This window comes from Staurois parvus, unplaced genomic scaffold (assembly GCF_062004578.1).
Source record: "Staurois parvus isolate SC_StPar_1 unplaced genomic scaffold, SC_StPar_1.0 ptg000362l, whole genome shotgun sequence".
NCBI classification, from domain to species: domain Eukaryota; kingdom Metazoa; phylum Chordata; class Amphibia; order Anura; family Ranidae; genus Staurois; species Staurois parvus.
Window position 1 is genome coordinate 9,490,138 of NW_028318158.1, and position 20,269 is coordinate 9,510,406.

The 20,269-nt window shown below is 39.3% G+C and overlaps 1 protein-coding gene across 3 annotated transcripts in view; it reads right to left on the reverse strand.

The window, feature by feature from the left end:
- LIN9 (lin-9 DREAM MuvB core complex component) overlaps positions 1 to 20,269 on the reverse strand; it is a 68,516-nt gene that overhangs the window by 33,924 nt on the left and 14,323 nt on the right. Inside the window, exons 2-5 of one of the 3 annotated variants that reach the window (XM_089685096.1) lie at positions 19,628 to 19,660; positions 8,352 to 8,443; positions 5,777 to 5,881; positions 2,072 to 2,202 (exon numbers count right to left, since the gene is read on the reverse strand). In XM_089685096.1, coding sequence (XP_089541222.1) covers positions 2,072 to 2,202; positions 5,777 to 5,881; positions 8,352 to 8,443; positions 19,628 to 19,660 — 361 coding nt within the window. Of the gene's footprint in view, positions 1 to 2,071; positions 2,206 to 5,776; positions 5,882 to 8,351; positions 8,444 to 19,627; positions 19,661 to 20,269 lie in introns of all 3 variants that reach the window. The other 2 variants (XM_089685095.1, XM_089685097.1) reach the window with 2 other exon arrangements.

A 20,269-nucleotide genomic window follows, 5' to 3' on the forward strand; every position in this document is an offset into this window, starting at 1 on the left:
AAAGGGTTAACTGTGTGCTGGGAGTGTTTTACTAGGGGGTGGTGTGTGTGATTCACTGTAATCACACTGCTGTGGAAGGCTGTGCACAGCCATCCGCAGCAGTATGCCCGAGCTGACAGGGAGGACGACTGTTAGTCACAGGTCCTCAGAAATCACCGGGCGCTGACTAGTAATTACTGGCCAGGGTCCGGTGATTGACAGCCGCGGCCGCGAATGGTGGCGTGGGTAGGGCGCGCATCCCTTACCTGGAAATGTAAAATCACGTAAATATACATGTGATTTTGTGCACCGCTGCCGCCCTGTAGCAGTATTTCTGCTATAGGGCGGTCGGCAAGCGGTTAAAATAATATATGTATTGCCTTGTTATCTTTAGTAAAGAGAACATTATTGCTAAATAAACAGGTCCATAGCAGAAATGCTAAAGCTGCTCTGGTCCTTAGAGGGTGAACAGGTGTGGAAGGCGAAGTTATTAAAGTGGTAATCAGGCCTCATGCACACTGGACATTTTTGCACTTGCTTCTAGGGGCATCAGATTTTTTCTATTTCTGGATTTAAATTCCCCTGCATGATAAACTACGGGGTTTATTTACTAAAGCTGGTTCATTCAGAATCTGGTGAAGCTGTGCATGGCAGCCAATCAGCTTATAACCTCAGCTTGTTCAATTAAGTTTTGGTAATAAAATCTGTAAACGGATTGGTTTCTATGTAGAAGTGCACAGGATTTTGAGTGAACCAACTTTAATAAACCCCTGTGTGTTCATGCACACAGATTTTAGCAGTGTTTAGTGGCAGAAACACCCCCCACTGCCAGTCCAGGAGCAGCAGAGTGTGGGCAGAAAAACCAATTGACACTTGTAAATACATGTTAACACTAAGCTCATTTAGCACTTGAGTGTTAATTCATTTCAATGTCCAGAATAAATTATTATTCTGGCCAATGCAATGAATTAACGCCCACGCGCCTGACACCTGTAAAATGTACCTAAACTTGATACACATTTTTACAAGGGAAGATGTTTTTCTTCTGCCAAAACACTGCTGCCAGGAGGAAAGGCTTCTAGGTGACTTTGCAAAATATCCAGTGTACATGAGGTCTAAAATCTAAACATTTGTTACCTTTATGCACTTCTTGCATTAAGGTAAAAAGGTTTAGGGCATTGCTATACCCCCCTTTTACTTACATGAGCCCTCATTCGATCCAGCGCTGTGCATGTCTGCAGCTCTTCTCTCCCCTCACTTCCTGGTTTCACTGGCTTTACCGGTGGGAGCCAGGAGAGCCAGTGGGGAAAAAGAACAAAAGGTTTTCACAAAATGGATCTACTGTCAAGATGAGAATCTAGTAAACCAATGGGGTTAAGGGGGACTCTGAAAAACAAATGCTGCTTCATTATTATTGACAGACAGCATCATAAATTTCTCCTTTGAACATTTCCTACTTTAACCCCTTCCTGTCTGTCATCTGTATATAAACACTCTTTTAGAAAGTGCCCAAGCTGTAGTTAAGTTTTTATGGTTTTTTACATTTCATATTTGAAGCTGCAAATCCCTCAGGAGGTAAAGGTGCTACCTGGAGATTTTGATCGTTAAACTTGCCGTGAAAGGATGAAGACAAACCAGTGGCTGGGGGTTTTAATTTGTGCTGTAGCCTGTTTGGTGTACTGTAAAAGTGATCAAGGTAGCTGTACAGAAACATTTCTAGAAAAGTAGGCAATGGTAAACAGCAAACAAGTGACATGGTTGTTGCTGTCCTTGTCTTTCTGGTATGGCAACCACTCCTGCCAAATCTGGTATGTGAAAGGGACAGGGAGTGAGGGAAAATCTCCTCAATGGGGTCACAACCAGAAATGGGAAACTGATGGAAATTTGATCCCATTTCCACTGTAACTAAAGCAAAAAAAAATGTTTGGGAGGACTGGATATGGGTTTGTCCAATTTACCAAAATTCAGAGATCAGCTAAGAAACTTTTAACCTATTACCTAAAGTTCTTTCCAAAAGAGAAAATATAAGCATAGTTTATTACAGTTATAAAGGTGTAGGTTCAGAAGGCGAGTTAGTTGGAAGAATACTCACTTGTCAATATTGGAATAAAACCATTCGTATATACACCATTTATGTGCTTTGGGTAGTTTCAGTAGATTTCGCAGCCTGTAGCCGATTTTCTGAGATGCTTTTTTCACTGGAGTAGTTGTGGTGGATGTAAACTTCTAGTAGTAAACCAAAAAACATTTTAAATCCCCAGTTTGTAAATCTGTGGAAAACATCTTGTGCAGCTCCAGGATATTATTATTATACAGGATTTATATAGCGCCAACAGTTTGCGCAGCGCTTTACAATATAAGGGAGACAGTACAATTACAATACATTCAGTACAGAAGGAATGTGAGGGCCCTGCTTGTGGAGCTTACAATATAAAAAGGGATATATATATATATATATATATATACTGAAAGTATTGTAATTGTATATACATACATATACACACACATATACACAGTTGTGTTCAAAATAATAGCAGTGTGTTGAAAAAAGTGACTAAAGCTCAAAATCCTAATAGCTTTTATTTCCATACACACAAATGCATTGGGAACACTACACATTCTATTCCAAATCAAAACATGAAGAAAAATATATCAAATTTGTGTTGTTCCTCTAAAAAAATTGAAGAAAAGTGAATATTAGACTGTTCAAAAAAATAGCAGTGTTTGTATTCTTTACAAACTCAAACATTCACTATATAAACTGAAAAATGTTTGAAGATTTTGCTTTCCTTTGAATCACTTAATGAATATTTAGTTGTAGTCGCACTGTTTCTGAGAACTGCTGTACATCTGTGTTGCATTGAGTCAACCAACTTCTGGCACCTGTGACCAGGTATTCCAGCCCAGGATGATTGGACTACATTCCACAGTTCTTCTCTATTTCTTGGTTTTGCCTCAGAAACTGCATTTTTGATGTCAACCCACAAGTTTTCTATTGGATTAAGATCCGGGGATTGGGCTGGCCACTCCATAACGTCAATCTTGTTGGTCTGGAACCAAGATGTTGCACGTTTACTGGTGTGTTTGGGGTCGTTGTCTTGTTGGAACACCCATTTCAAGGGCATTTCCTCTTCAGCATAAGGCAGCTGACCTCTTCAAGTATTCTGATGTATTCAAACTGATCCATGATCCCTGGTATGCGATAAATAGGCCCAACACCGTAGTATGAGAAACATTCCCATATCATGATGCTTGTGCAACCATGCTTCACTGTCTTCACAGTGTACTGTGGCTTGAATTCAGTGTTTTGGGGTCGTCTGACAAACTGTCAAATGAGAAATGCACTGTAACCAGCATGTACAACATTTGCTGCGTTCCTTCCTTAAATAAGGGCAATAATTGCCACCTGTTTTTCAAAGAATGAATGACCTCACTAATAGAACTCCACACTGCTATTATTTTGAACATGCCCTTTCAATTAGTGATTCAATTACACAGAATCAGCAGCATGCATGTCATGACTGTTGGGTCTGTTAAATTTCTATTACTCTACTACACCTGCTAGTAAATTATTTGCCATGTAGAAATATCATTTCTACCAAAAACAGTGATTGATCCGGTTAGTGATGTCTGACTGCTATTATTTTGAACATCTCTCTCATATATATATATATATATATATATATATATATATATATATATATATATATATATATATATATATATATATATATACATATACATACACACATATACATACACACACACACACACACACACACACATACACAGTGGGGCAAAAAAGTATTTAGTCAGCCACCAATTGTGCAAGTTCTCCCACTTAAAAATGAGAGAGGCCTGTAATTGGCATCATAGGTGGACCTCAACTATGAGAGACAAAATGAGAAAAAAAATCCAGACAATCACATTGGCTGATTTGGAAAGAATTTGCAAATTATGGTGGAAAATAAGTATTTGGTCAATATCAAAAGTTCATCTCAATACTTTGTTATATATCCTTTGTTGGCAATGACAGAGGTCAAACGTTTCCTGTAAGTCTTCACAAGGTTGGCACACACTGTTGCTGGTATGTTGGCCCATTCCTCCATGCAGATCTCCTCTAGAGCAGTGATGTTTTGGGGCTGTCGCTGGGCAACACGGACTTCCAACTCCCTCCAAAGGTTTTCTATGGGGTCGAGATCTGGAGACAGGCTAGGCAACTCCAGGACCTTGAAATGCTTCTTACCAAGCCACTCCTTCGTTGCCCGGGCAGTATGTTTGGGATCATTGTCATGTTGGAAGACCCAGCCACGTTTCATCTTCAATGCCCTTGCTGATGAAAGGAGGTTTGCACTCAAAATCTCACGATACATGGCCCCATTCATTCTATCCTGTACATGGATCAGTTGTCCTGGTCCCTTTGCGGAGAAACAGCCCCAAAGCATGATGTTGCCACCCCCATGCTTCACAGTAGGTATGGTGTTCTTTGGATGCAACTCAGCATTCTCTCTCCTCCAAACACGACGGGTTGTGTTTCTATCAAACAGTTCTATTTTGGTTTCATCTGACCATATGACATTCTCCCAATCCTCTTCTGGATCATCCAAATGCTCTCTAGCAAACTTCAGATGGGCCCGGACATGTACTGGCTTAAGCAGGGGGACACGTCTGGCACTGCAGGATCTGAGTCCCTGGCGGCGTAGTGTGTTACTGATGGTAGCCTTTGTTACATTTTGTTCACACCAAGCTGCTTGCCTATTGCAGATTCAGTCTTCCCAGCCTGGTGCAGGTCTACAATTTTGTTTCTGGTGTCCTTCGACAGCTCTTTGGTCTTCACCAAAGTGGAGTTTGGAGTGTGACTGTTTGAGGTTGTGGACAGGTGTCTTTTATACTGATAACAAGTTCAAACAGGTGCCATTGATACAGGTAATGAGTGCAGGACAGAGGAGCCTCTTAAAGAAGAAGGTACAGGTCTGTGAGAGCCAGAAATCTTGCTTGTTTGTAGGTGACCAAATACTTATTTTCCACCATAATTTGCAAATAAATTCTTTCCAAATCAGCCAATGTGATTGTCTGGATTTTCTCGCTCATAGTTGAGGTCTACCTATGATGCCAATTACAGGCCTCTCTCATCTTTTTAAGTGGGAGAACTTGCACAATTGGTGGCTGACTAAATACTTTTTTGGGGAGAGAGAGAGAGGGAGGGGGGGGGCAAGTGACTACCAATCACTACAATAGCACTCATCTTGCATGTCTGAGTCATTCACTCCCACCTTGGACACAATCAGTTTGGAATATGGATGCTTGTGATTTGTATCATGTTTGTACACTGCAAAGCACATCAAAATATGCTGATGTAATATAAATACTGGAGAAAAAGGTCTTCTATTGCTCAAGAGGTTTCTTGTTTTTTTGATGAACAGAAGCAGTGTTTTGACATACAAAGGCTGAAACACAAAAATGTAAGAATACAAGAGTACCTGTATACCCACAGCAGACAGTGAGTTACAGCAGACCTTTCCCTTCTACAAAACCTAAATACCATAGATCCATGGAGCTCTGCATGCTGATTTAAAAACATGTTTCATCCATACATAAAAATGTACTTCCTAGTTTCCAACTGCACTGGTGATTATGCTAGTTCTGGGACAGAGGACACCTTGGCAGCAGATGCATAGTGATATGTCTACCCCCAAAACTAGCAACACTTCCAAAGTCAGGCAACGGTGTCTTGACTGAGACAGATAACTGCCTCTGACAAAAAAAAAAATCTACAAAGCCTGTGGCTAAAACTGACCTGTGCTACAATGGCTGTTTTCTGGTTTCTTTTTGGTGATCTGGTGTTTATCTGACGTTCCTCTTCCTCACAAACAAGCCGGCTTCGCTTGGAGCTCCTATGGGGCTGGATGCAGAACGACAATTAAAACTGGACTCCAGCTTGCTTATTTATTTACTTTTAACAATGGACAACGGTTGGAACCTCTGAAATCTGGTATTTCTGACTTGAACATTTTACACCTATATAAAACTTTGTCTATTATTGGCATGCCATTTCACCCAGACTGCAGTTGATTAGCCTATCATTCCAGCACCTATTCTAAATTTTTTTTTTTAAATAGACTTTGCCTTTGTTACGCACTCCAGCCTTCCCATACTCCAAAAGTCAGTCTTTTTGTCAAGGCTGCATTTAGACCATTCCCTCCTCCATCTCAGTGCAATGGGGACTCAGTCCTTTAATACTGTAGAAATCTAGCCCCTTCTGGTTTTCCCTGTTTTCAACAGTCACAGACCCCATGGCATGGGACTCCTTCAACACGGATGAATAAGGAGTGTTAGTTAATACAGTGCAGACAGTGTATAACTAACTTTTTTTAAAAAAATTTGGATCTAGTGGAGGTGGGTTAGAGCACCGGTCAGGTTTTTGCTGTCTGTGTCCCCATTAGGAAGATTCCACCTGTGTATTTTTCCTATTTACCGTCATCACTAAGGGTAGATTTAGACATGTGTTCAAATTTCCCTTTCCCCTGAAGCCTATTCTGCATTCGGACACTGACAGGCAGAGAGGAAGCAACACAACACCTTCTCACTGCCTGTTTTAATCCCAGTTTGCCAACAAACGTGCTGTAACTACATGCATTACATGCGGTTGTGGGGTGTTTGTGATGCTTCCTCATTTACTTAAAAGTGTAGAGTTCGGCAGGCTTGCTGCCTACTGATCGCTACATGTCAGGTAAATTTTGCTGCGGGCACGAAGCGCAGTATTGTGACCGTGGCTTGCAAACACCCCTGTTCGCTGCCTATTGCAGCTTAATGGGGGTGGTTCACGGACAGCAAAAACATGGCTCAAGTGCACATTTGTTTCGCCCCCCAACAGCACATCTAAATGAAGCTTAAAAGTGAAACAAAATCCCGAATTTCAGATTTTCACCAGAACAAGAAGAGAGAGGGGACATCGGCCTGTGGCTGATATAAAAATAAGCACCGATACAAGTGCTGAACATAACCCCGCCCCTCGCCACCCACCAATGCTCAGTGGTTCCCAGCCTTACCTAAGAAACCACCGAACGATCCTGGCGCTGGGTATAGAGATAAGTGAAGGAAAGATGGTCTCCACTCATATCTATGCCCTTGGAGGACCAGAGCGACGTCACTTCCAGTGCCTTGTAAACAAAGCCATTTTTGTTTTTAAAGCACTAGATCAATGCTTTTTGATCTAATGCTTTACATTGTAGAGGAGAGATGTGAGGTCTTATTGGCCACCTATCTCTCCATAAAGAAGACCTGTCACTACTTACTTCAATCACAAGGAATGCATGCATACATTGTAATAGGAATAAAATTGATTAAAATTTTTTTTTAAAGGGACAGAGTAAAAAAAAAAAATAAAAATTAAACTACAAAAAAGTTTAAAGTGCCCCCATCCCCCGTGCTCGAGCCTAGTGGGGAATGCATACATAGACCACGCCAACATATGTAAATGTTGTTCAAACCACACATGTGAGGTATCGCCATGAACGTCAGAGCAAGAGCAATAATTCTCGCACTAGACCTCCTCTAACTTTACACTGATAACCTGTAGGAATTTTTAAAGCATCGCCCATGGAGATATTCAAGTGCCGTAGTTTGACGACATTCTACGAGCATGGGCAATTTTAAAGCATGACATGTTGGATATCTATTTACTCGCCATAACATCATATTTTATAGAAAAAAAATTGGGGTATATATTTTTTTTTTAATCAATAAAGTGTATTTATTTCCCCAAAAAAATGCATTTGAAAAATATATTAATTTTTAAAAACTGTCCATTTCGGTTTTTGGCCAAGTGCATCCTGAATTTTCAGTTTTGGCACCAGAATTTTCATTTTGGTGCACAACTAAACAGGAAGTGAGGGAAGATCTCTCCAATGGGGCACACATGGCAAACAAAACTGGCAGGGGTTGTAACCTCACTGTTACTCTACCCAAAATGGAAAAAAAACGTTTTGCCTTTAGCTCTACTTTAAAGTTTACTTTTAGGGCAGAAGAACAGTGCCTAGCTAACCTGGACTATGATTGCCATGTTACACTAGAGAGCTGGTATGAAAAATTTCCCAGGAAACACAGTCTAGCAAGCTTCTAAGTCCTGCAAAATCCTCCCCCTATTTACCTGTATTATTGATGACAAACTCCTAGCACAACATAAACCAGTGACAAATAGACTGCCCCCGATGACCAACCAAATTGTTTTATAGTGTACGTCTGCCCCAATATTTCAGACACTATAAATAATTATAAACATTTTGGTGATAGTCATTGCTATCTGCCAGTAAACAGAAAATCTCTGACATCGATCTGAAACTGCAGAAATGTAGGAACCCCCAGATACTAACTACATCAGCAGCAGGGCTGTTTCCTCCTTTCCAGGTGGGAGTTTTCTGCGGCGAACTGTATTTTTCATTCCACGTGTGCGTCAAGCCTCCTTCTGCAAAAAACAAAATCACGTTTTGTTTACTTTCAGCTGATCAAGCTTTTATTCAGAAAAGCAAGCAGGCAGGGAGGTATATTTTATTGAAGAGACATTGCATGTCTCTTCTGCAACAATAGCCTGCCTGCTTGCAATTATAAAGAGGACTTCAATTCCACTTTAAGGGCCTGTTCACACCAGAAGCATTGGGCAGACTTTCCCATCACAGTCTCAATGCGACAATCTGCTTTGTTTACAACTGACTTAGTCTGGTGGTATGCGTCGAAGTACAGCATGCTATGCTTTTTTCCCAATGCAGCAACATACTGCAATGAATAGAGCTGAATGAAAAAATTGTTGTTACAGTGTGATGGGCTGTTTTAGGACAGCTGCACCACTGCAAACACATCATATACCAGTAGCTGGTTTCTAACACAACTGGTGATGTGAACCAGCCTTTAACAGATAAAATATCTCTATGCACAGGCGACTTCACATACAGAGCTGTATTTTCACATACTTTTTTTTTTTTGCATATGGTGGCCCTTTAAAGGCCCAGTACAACCATAACTTTTTCATTTGACTAGAGTGGGAAAGTTTAGATAATTCTGGTCATTTACCGCTTGGCCTCCAAAAACGTTTTACCCCCTTCATGACCGGGGCAATTTTTTGCTATTCAGCACTGCGTTTCTTTAACTGGCAATTGCATGGTCATGCAACACTATACACAAATAACATTTTCACACAAATAGAGTTTTCTTTTGGTGGTATTTCATCAGCACTGGGTTTTGTATTTTTTACTATATAAAAATACAGAAAATCTTTGAAAAAAAAATATTTTCTACTGGTATAAAACATGTCCAATAACAAAATAATTTCAAAAAAAATCTAATTTCTTAATAAATTTAGGAAAAAATGTATTCTGCTACAATGTCTTTAGTAAAAAAAAGGAAAACCCAATAAGTGTATATTAACTGGTTTATTCGAAAGTTATAGTATTTACAAACTATGGTATATATACTGGAATGTAGACGCTATACTGTAATGGCGGAGATCAGCAACTTACTGTGTTACTGTGATAGGGTGGGGGGCAATCTGGCACTAACAAGACACTATTTGGGAGTGTTACTAACTGACAATGGCCATCACTAGTGACACCAATACAGTGATAATACTTACATTTTTATTTGGTTTTACAAATATAGTTACAAGAAAAAAAAAATAGGACAGTGAAAAGCTACACAATATCTGCGGTAAAGTTTAACAAAGAGAAAAAAGGAAATATTGCATAATTCCTAACAGTCCTACTAGTTCCATGAAGTAATCATTTTAGAGTATCCAAAAAAAAGGTTAAACATAATATCTTTGGTTACAGTTCTGAACCAGTCAGACAAGGGTTTCCAAGCTGTGTCAAATTTAGTAATTCTATCGTTTAGGTAAGCTAAAGATTTCTTATAGATGAAGTGGGTCTGGACTAGCTCAATGACATCTTTTAGAGAAGGAGCCAAGTCTTTTTTCCAGTGTCTAGTAATGGCAAGTCTTGATGCTATATAGAATGTGTGTCACTAAGATTCGATAATGGATTGGATATGTATCTATATTTATAATAAAAATGAACAGGGTAAGATCTGGTTGTTTCAATATCCCAGTCATTTCGATATCATGTGAAAGACTTTATACCAATAGCTTCTAATATTATTACATGTCCATAATATATGTAATGGAGTACCAATCTGACCGCAGTTTCTCCAGCATTGAGGTCTGTGTTGTTCTGAGAATTTGGCCATTCAGTAAGGAGTTAGATACCATCTTGTGGACATTTTGTGCATTAGCTCCCAAAAGGTTAACACATCTAGTAGCTGAAAACACATTCCTGAAAGCACATTCCCACAGCTCATTAGCGATTTCAGTCTCCAAGTCTTTTCCCACTTAACAGAGTAGTCTTATTAAATTCTGATTTACATTATGGAAGATTATAAAATAGGGTTATAGCACCTGATTTAGGAGTAGCGGCGCTATAGAACTGTATATATCTATTGATATATATATATATATTGTTTTTACTGGATGTTTCGATGACTGATTCGTGTATAGGTTTTTTCAGAAGAGAGGTGGTTACATTTTTTCATAAGGAATTAAAGATTTTTTTATGTCATTTTTAACAGATACCTTGTATTGTGCGTATACAATTAATGTTTCCAATTTGAGATATCTATGCTAGGCATTATGACTTCAAAAGGCTGTTATAGGTATAGGAAGAGGATTTATTCGGAGAAGATCTATAGGTATGGAGCTTAAGAATTTCCAGGCTTCAATTGAGGCTTGTATAGTTGGTGTTGTTTTACTAGTGGGAATCCTTTGCCACGAGCTCGCTAGTAGTATGGCGCTTAAATCTGTAGTAGAGGCTAGAGTTTTTTCAATATCCCCCTATTTTGTATCATCTTCCACTGCAAATCAATGTTTAAGTTGGTCCAATAATGATGCTTTGTGATAGTCTCTAGTGTCCCATTCCTCCTACTTTTTTGTGTTTGATTAATATATGTGAGCATCTAGGTCTCATATTTCACCAGACATATTTTTTTAAGCATAGATTGTAGTTTTGTTAGATATGAAGATTTAATTGGGATTGGAAATGATCTAAATAGATATAAAATCTGTGGCAATATGAACATTTTAAAGTCGGCCAGTCTGCCAGACCAGGATAGTTCATGTTATTGTTGATTAAGATGGGTTTGAATTTTTGGAATTAAATTTAGAATATTTGAGACTTCCTAAGTCAGAGGTTTTGTTTGTCAACAATATTCCAAGATAAGGAATGGCTTCATTTTCCCAGATGTAGGGAAATTTGTTTTGGAGGTGCATTTTTAGAATGTGATCTACACCTAGATATAGAATTTTAGATTTGGATGTATTTATTTTATACTATGAAATATTACTGAATTGTATGAGAGTTTGTTGAATTGCTGCTAAAGAAGTAGAGGGATTAGTTTGCGTTAAAATGATGTACTGACAGTACTTTTGTCACTGGCTGGGAAGGAGTTAACATCTGGGGGCAATCAAGGGGTAAATATGTGCCTAATGATGTGTAATGTGTGTATATGTGTACTGCTTTTACTTTTCCATCTGTTTTTTTTCCTGCATTCCAGGGAAAAGAAACATCTAGGTAGCTGATCAGTGTACAGAGCCCTGTGTGTAAACAAAAGGCTCTGTACTGTGATTGGACACAGAAGTTCAGCAGGTATCAGCCATGAATCATTGGCCAGGACCTGAAAAAAATTGTGCTGTCCAAACCCGGAAGAGCCCCGCTGGCGTACAGGTACAAGATTCAGTGGGGCTGTGCTGCTTGCCTGCAGTAACACTACTGTGGGCAGGTGGCAAGTGTAAAAAAAAACAAGTCACAGCTCTAAATCCAAGAACAGTGCAGGTCAGTGCTGCTATGACTTAAAACAGTCAATGTGGGGGGGAGTGGCCTGAACATGGCGCTGAGAGGCCGCATATTTTATGAGCTCCAGATGCCCGCTGTTTAAACAATGAGAGAGGTCTGACTCAGGCCCTACTTGACCCGGTGTAGTGGGGCTCTGCGCTGGGTGCCGCTTGTCCCTCGGCGGTGGACGGGGTCTGGAGGAGCTCTGTGGCCCCTGCGGGTTGGGAGGACGTGGGGGTCTGCGGAGGAGTAAGGGGTTCCAGGAGCACCCACGTGACAGCAGCCAGGATTCCGGGAGTGCTGAAAGACCCAAACGGAGGAAGAAAGAGGAAGAAGTAGCAGCGCACATGGAGGGTGCCCCCCCTCCACACTACCGAAGACACCTGGAGCTTTCTGGAATCCCAGTAGTCATACCAAAAGCACCTGTAAAGCCCGACTGAGATGAACGAGTTAGCAGGGTGATGAGCAGTTCCACACAGTGAACTCAGGCGGAGATGGTGAGTAGCCACGGGTAGCGGTAAACCCCCAAAGTACTTCCAAATAAATCTTTTTTTTTCTTCTAATAGTTTGTGGAAGTAAAAAGTATCCTTGTATGGTGGTCATAGGGGCTGTTGGGATTGCAGAAAATTTTCTTTTTAAAAGGAAACTCAAGAAAGACAGGAGAGGCCACCAAGGGAATTTAGAAGAAGAGGAAAGAATGTTTTTCCTGTGAACTGCAAATCTCTAAAAAGCGCTAAAAAAATAGGAAAATTTAGATGGGGCACAGAGTGAGGAGATCTAAAATGTGATTAATTCTGATTATTACACCTGGCAAACATATCATGAAACAGGAAAGGAATATCTGTTCCTAAAATCTATTTACAAGGACGGTGACATTGGCAACAACTTTAGGTCTGAAGTTATAAAAATCAGTTGCAAATCCATATTGATATGAAAAGTAGATCTGTCAAAGGAGGTGGATCAAAAACCCCCCAATCAAAAGCAAACACAAGCACAATAAGAAAGTATATGCCCCCACAGGAGAAAAGCCCAGAGGACTAAACCCCGGAGAAACAGCATGAAGTAAAAAGAAAGTAAGATGGAGATCAAACCATTTGGGACACTAATCTTCCCCCTCCTCTATATATTTTTCCCTCTCTCTCACCTCCCCTCATCTCTAGCTCCCTTTCCCATCTATGCCACTAGTGTATGTAATTAGCTATCTCTCTCTTGAAGTGATTCATAAAGGCCATAGGGGGAAAGTAATAGATGAAGGGGGACAGGTATAATGACTGACAAAGTAAGTAGGTTAGGAAGGAGGGAACTCTGGTGAAGACAGAAATATTTTTTTTCCCCAGAAAACAGCAGGATGTCAGGGGGCCAAACAAGCTACTGAATTATTGACCCCAATGATGAGAGCTAGGGGTCAGAATGAGCGTATGTGTTTTGAGTCTCAACCTGGAATATGAATCAGGAGTGGCAATAAAGCACGACAGCTTCCAGGGCTAGAATTAGGCCAAGGGGTTTTAAAGAGTAGGGAGGGATTGAGGGAGGGGGTAGGAAAGGGAGGGAGGGGGGATTTGCTGGTTCCAAACTGTTTTATTCTAAAGCCCTTAAAATGGGAATTTAGAGAATAGAAATAGTATCATAAATGAGTACGATCAATGTTATGACATACAACGTGAAAGGATTGAATAATCCGACTAAAAGGCATAAGATCCTTAGAGAAATACATCAACTCTCTAGTGAGGTAGTGTTTTTCTTCAAGAGACATATCTCAAGACTCAAATGTTAAGCTATACTCTAGATACTACGCAACCTGGTACTATGCTGACTCACCAATAAAACGGGCAAAAGGAGTTGCAATCGGGATCGCAAAAAATGTAAGATTCACCTTGGAAAAAAGTATGGTGGATCTAGAGGGTCAGTTTTTATTTCTGAGAGGAAATCTACAGGGACTGGAATGTACATTAGTACACATCTATTGTCCCAATAAAAACCCACCGGTATTCCTAGAGGATATACTAAGAAAACACAATGATTTTAGGAGGGGTAATCTGGCAGGAGATTTTAATTTCTGCATGGATGGATACGTCATCGCGTATGCAGAGAGATGAAGGTAAAAATCTAAAGTACGTTAAAACGATGCTGCATCAGTATCAATTGATTGATGCCTGGAAAGTTAAACATCTAAGAGAGAAATTATACCTTCTTTTCTTCAGGACATGGGACATATTCTTGACTGGATCATATAATGATTGAGCACAGACTCTTGGGAATCTTTGGTAAAATCCATCATAGAAGTAATGTCTATATCTGACCACGCATCTGTCACAATGAGATTACTGGCGGGAGGTGAGCAGAATAAAACAGAGAATAAATTATGCTTTTACAAGATTCAGAAGTAGAAAAAAAGATTAAAGGAAATTGAGCAATACTTTATGTTTAATGAGACCGATGAGATATCTGTTGCCACAACTTGAGAGGCACATAAGGCATATATCAGGGGAATCCTGATCTTGATAGTGGCGGAAAAAATGAAAGACTGGGGGAGGAAAATAAGGTTAATAAAAACGGAGGAACTATATGATTTAGAACAGTTACATAAAAAGAAAATGGATATAGATACACAACAGAAGATAATTCTAAAAAGAGAAGAGTTAAAAAGATCTTATGGAACAGGAAACTAGGAGGATTTTTCATAGGGTTTCAAAGGAAAGATATCAGTGGGGGAATAGACCAGGAAAATATCTTATGAGAAAACTACGGGAAAATAAATCAAAGAACTTTATAGCAAAAAATCAAAGATGAAACAAGAGAAATGGTACATTCAAACACTGATATGGCCAACACGTTCCAAAAATGTTATAGTAGTCTATATGGAGTAAAATCTAAGAATCAGAAAGAATCACAGGGAGAAAGACAAAAAGGCAGATTTATTTAAAGGATGCCACCTTACCAAGACTGGAAGAAGCAAAATTACTAGCCTTAGAAAAATCAATCTCACAGGAGGAAATTGTTATTGCATTGAAGACCAGATGGCTATACTTTGGGTTATTATAGGAAATTTAAAGAACAACTTGTCCCCAAAATATGTACATATATCTATGCATTAGAAAAAGGGTTGGAAATGAGGGAAGAATCGCTGCAGGCATATACAGTCAGGTCCATAAATATTGGGACATCGACACAATTCTAACATATTTGGCTCTATACACCACCACAATGGATTTGAAATGAAATGAACAAGATGCGCTTTAACTGCAGACTGTCAGCTTTAATTTGAGTGTATTTACATAAAAATCAGGTGAACGGTGTAGGAATTGCAACAGTTTGCATATGTGCCTCCCACTTATTAAGGGACCAAAAGTAATGGGACAGAATATTAATCATAAATCAAACTTTCACTTTTTAATACTTGGTTGCAAATCCTTTGCAGTCAATTACAGCCTGAAGTCTGGAACGTAGAGACATCACCAGACGCTGGGTTTCATCCCTGGTGATGCCCTGCCAGGCCTCTACTGCAACTGTCTTCAATTCCTGCTTGTTCTTGGGGCATTTTCCCTTCAGTTTTGTCTTCAGCAACTGAAATGCATGCTCAATCGGATTCAGGTCAGGTGATTGACTTGGCCATTGCATAACATTCCACTTCTTTCCCTTAAAAAACTCTTTGGTTGCTTTTGCAGTATGCTTTGGGTCATTGTCCATCTGCACTGTGAAGCAGCGTCCAATGAGTTGTGAAGCATTTGGCTGAATATGAGCAGATAATATTGCCCGAAACACTTCAGAATTCATCCTGCTGCTTTTGTCAGCAGTCACATCATCAATAAATACAAGAGAACCAGTTCCAATGGCAGCCATACATGCCCATGCCATGACACTACCACCACCATGCTTCACTGATGAGGTGGTATGCTTAGGATCATGAGCAGTTCCTTTCCTTCTCCATACTCTTCTCTTCCCATCACTCTGGTACAAGTTGATATTGGTCTCATCTGTTCATAGGATGTTGTTCCAGAACTGTGAAGGCTTTTTTAGATGTCGTTTGGCAAACTCTAATCTGGCCTTCCTGTTTTTGAGGCTCACCAATGGTTTACATCTTGTGGTGAACCCTCTGTATTCACTCTGGTGAAGTCTTCTCTTGATTGTTGACTTTGACACACATACACCTACCTCCTGGAGAGTGTTCTTGATCTGGCCAACTGTTGTGAAGGGTGTTTTTCTTCACCAGGGAAAGAATTCTTCAGTCATCCACCACAGTTGTTTTCCGTGGTCTTTCGGGTCTTTTGGTGTTGCTGAGCTCACCGGTGCGTTCATTCTTTTTAAGAATGTTCCAAACAGTTGTTTTGGCCATGCCTAATGTTTTTGCTATCTCTCTGATGGGTTTGTTTTGTTTATTCAGCCTAATGATAGCTTGCTTCACTGATAGTGACAGCTCTTTGGATCTCATCTTGAGAGTTGACAGCAACAGATTCCAAATGCAAATAGCACACTTGAAATTAACTCTGGACCTTTTATCTGCCCATTGTAATTGGGATAATGAGGGAATAACACACCTGGCCATGGAACAGCTGAGAAGCCAATTGTCCCATTACTTTTGGTCCCTTAATAAGTGGGAGGCACATATGCAAACTGTTGTAATTCCTACACCGTTCACCTGATTTGGATGTAAATACCCACAAATTAAAGCTGACAGTCTGCAGTTAAAGCACATCTTGTTCGTTTCATTTCAAATCCATTGTGGTGGTGTATAGAGCCAAAAATGTTAGAATTGTGTCGATGTTCCAATATTTATGGACCTGACTGTATAACAATCATATCTAAGGAAGGGAAGGATTGGACACAATGTGCTAAATACAGACCTAGATCATTATTAAGTATAGACACAAAAGTATATGCTAAAGTACTAGCAACCAGGATGAAAGAGTTGATGCCAGACTGGATACACTTAGATCAAGTGGGTAGGAACAACGGACAAAGATCAATACTCCTGCAAAAAGCAAGGAAAGAAAGGATGCCGACGATAATTCTGAGCATTTGATAGGGTGGACTGGGGATTCATGATAGATACGTTAGAGCCATTAGGAATTGGACCAAAAATGTTACAGTGGATAAAAAGGCTATATAGTGGCTCATCAGCAGAGGTGAAGGTCAATGTGTCCCTATCACAGTTTTTTAAAATGTACAACAGAACAAAAACAGGGTTATTCACTTTCTCCCCTATTTGTAATATCTCTGGATCTGTTATTAACGACAGTACGAAAGAGTGTAGACGTAACAGGAATTAGGATAGGAGATGTGGAACACAAGGTCGCGGCGTACACAGATGATATGTTGTTCTATATTGTAAACCCTAGATTAACGTTACCTAATTTAACGAGAGTATTAAAATACTATGGAAAGCTATCAAACATAAAAATTAACCCCTCAAAGTCAGAGTATTAAATATTAATATTCCAAAGACAGAGAAACAGACTCTACAAAAAGAATTCTCCTTTACATGGAAGGAAAAAGATTTAAGCTATCTAGGAATAAAGTTAACTCCCCCCATAAAGAATATATATCAGGCAAATTATATACCATTAATAAACGAGATAAAGGATGAGTTGAAAAACTTCATTGGGATGGCTTTCCTGGATAGGTCGGATAAAAATGGTAAAGATGGTGATCGTACCAAAAATCTTATATATGTTTCACAAGTTACCAATATATTTACCAGGGTCTTTCTTTCCGACCCTAAAAAAAAATGATACTTAGGTATATATGGGTAAATTAAAAACCAAGTGTTAAATATGAAGTTCTGTGTAATGATAAAAGGGAAAGGGGGTTTAAACTTGCCTAACTTCAGGAAATATAATCATTCGGTGCTACTATCACGAATAGCAGATTGGATATATAACTCACGGGGGAGAAGCTGGGTAAAAATAGAAAGTACACTTAGTAAGTCACATTTAGATAGGATTATTTGGATTCCACAAACGTTTCGTACAATGGACGAAAATACAAGCACTTCGACACGGAATGTTTTAAGGGTATGGGATGTAATGCAGAAACAAATGGAATGGAAGTACAATTCACTGTTAATACCATTGGTTGGAACATAGTTTTTCCCACCGGGGAAAAACAATACTTCGGAAAAATGGATACAAGATAGAAATGCACATTTGAAAGATACTGTAGACAAAGGGAAATTATGTTCTTTTCAAGATTTAAAGAGTAAAAAAGATTTATTTTTCACATTAGATGAGTTGCGTTACTACCAATTAGGACACTTTGTTGCAGAGCTCCCGCAGCCACTAAGGACAGTGGAGGATATGTATCCATTTGAACAAATGTTTAGTTCAAATACAATTCAAAAACATGTCACTTTCAGGATTTATAGGATCCTCACTGTAATGGCTGGATCAGATTCTCCATTGCACTTAGAAAAGTGGGAAAAGGAAGTAGGAACAAAACTGAATGAGCAACAAAAAAAATTAAATATTTAAATTAACACATGGGGTGATGAATATGAATACAGTAGAAATGAATTATAAATGTTTAGTTAGATGGTACATTATGCCTAGTGTCACGCAAACAACAATCAGAAGTCTCACCTTTGTGTTGGAGGGGGAGTGGGATGAAAGGAACAATGACACATTTAAAGTGGGAGTGCCCTAAAATACTGAAGTTCTGGCAAGAAATAACCCAATACATACAAGAGATTCTGGGGATTATCATATCGAAGGACCCGTGGGTTTGTTTATTCCATATAAGAACAGGGTAATATATCATTTAATAAATGAGGCTAAAGGACTTGTACATACATTTTGGTAAGCCCTAGAGCCACCAAAAATAAAGGATTGGATAAATAGAGTTGAGTATACATATATGATGGAGGAGTTATACCATTTGGACGTAGATCAAATGGAAAAATTAACAAAACAATAAAAATGGGGCAGATGGTGCAACTTTAAACCATCAAAAAGATACCTTGAAATGGTCAGAGTATAAAGAGTAGGAAGAGCCTAAATGAAACGAAGGAGTGTCTTGTAGGAGGGTAACAGAGAGGAGATACGATAGGAAGGGGGTGAAGGTAGATTGAAAGAATATTTGAGGAACTAGAAGCAAAAGAATATAAGAATATAGAAAGTGAAAAGGGGAATAGTGATGTGAAGGGAATAGGGTATATTTGTGTAAAAATTTGTATTTTGAAATGCTGGTTGTAAGATTATTTTGTATGAAAATTTTTTAATAAAATATAATAAAAAATAAACCCGAGAACCTAGTGATCACATGGCTGCTGATGGCAGTTTTCAGTCTTCTTGGAGTGAAGAGCAGTGACTGTCAGTCACTGCTCTCCGCTTTGTCCCTTCAGTGCTCACTGTAGTGGGGGCAGGTACAGCTTGCTTTGGCACTCAGCTGAGCACTGAGAGGTGGAGCCAGCTGTCAATCAAGCAACTGGGTGGATACCAACAATATGGTCAGGATCCTTCCAGAGCCTGGAGCATCTCTACGACGGCAGCTGACAGCAGGTTTTTGTATGCTATAGGCTGAATCTGGGTCACCGGAAAACAAAGGTAAGTGCACTGCTGCAACCCAAAAGAGACGTATGACCAAAACAAAACAAACAAAAAAAAAAAAGAAAAAAAAACAAAAAAAAAAAAACAAAAAACTTTGGACATACTTCTCTTAAGGTTTGTGTCTAAAGCAGTGCATTCTTAGGGGTGGAAAGTGACAATGGACGAAGTTAGAAAAAAAAAAACTTAAGCTTTTAATAAAATATTACAAAGATAACTTCGGAACCATGAATGTCTTACCTTTTAGACTAACAAGGGCCTTTGCAGAAGAATCTGGAGAGAAAAAAAAATTATATTTAGAACGGTTTTTATCAATGTATAAACTGTACATCATGATGCAAACTAGCAACTAGGTACAAAATTGTACTGCACCTAATAAAACATGAGCAGACGATTACCAAGCTATGAGAGATATCAGATCATGAAAAACAGCTGTTCTTCTAAACACGGTTCTCCAAATCATGGGGAACTGCTTGGGGCACTACTTTAACACACACAGTAAAGCTCAGAAATTATGTGCTTGGTGGAAGAAGCAGCTCATTCTAGCGTTTCCTACCAGTGACAATAAAGAGGTTATGCTGATCTAACTCCGAGCCTATGTGGCATCTGGTTTTAGAAGTCATTTTGGAAAGAATAGCGATTTCCAAAGAGAATTTAGTGTTAGTGTGAAAACGGAGGTGGCATACATAGGAAAGCTTCAGAGAGGGGTGCATATCTGTAGATTAATTTCTAGCAATGTCTGTGCAGAGACTTCAGACAAAAGCCATAGCCAAATGTTAACACTTGGCAAAACATATTAGCCCTTTGAGATGTGAACACAGAACAAGCTAGTATCTGAGGGTTTCTGAGAGTTACCATGCACATAGTGGTATCGAAATACCG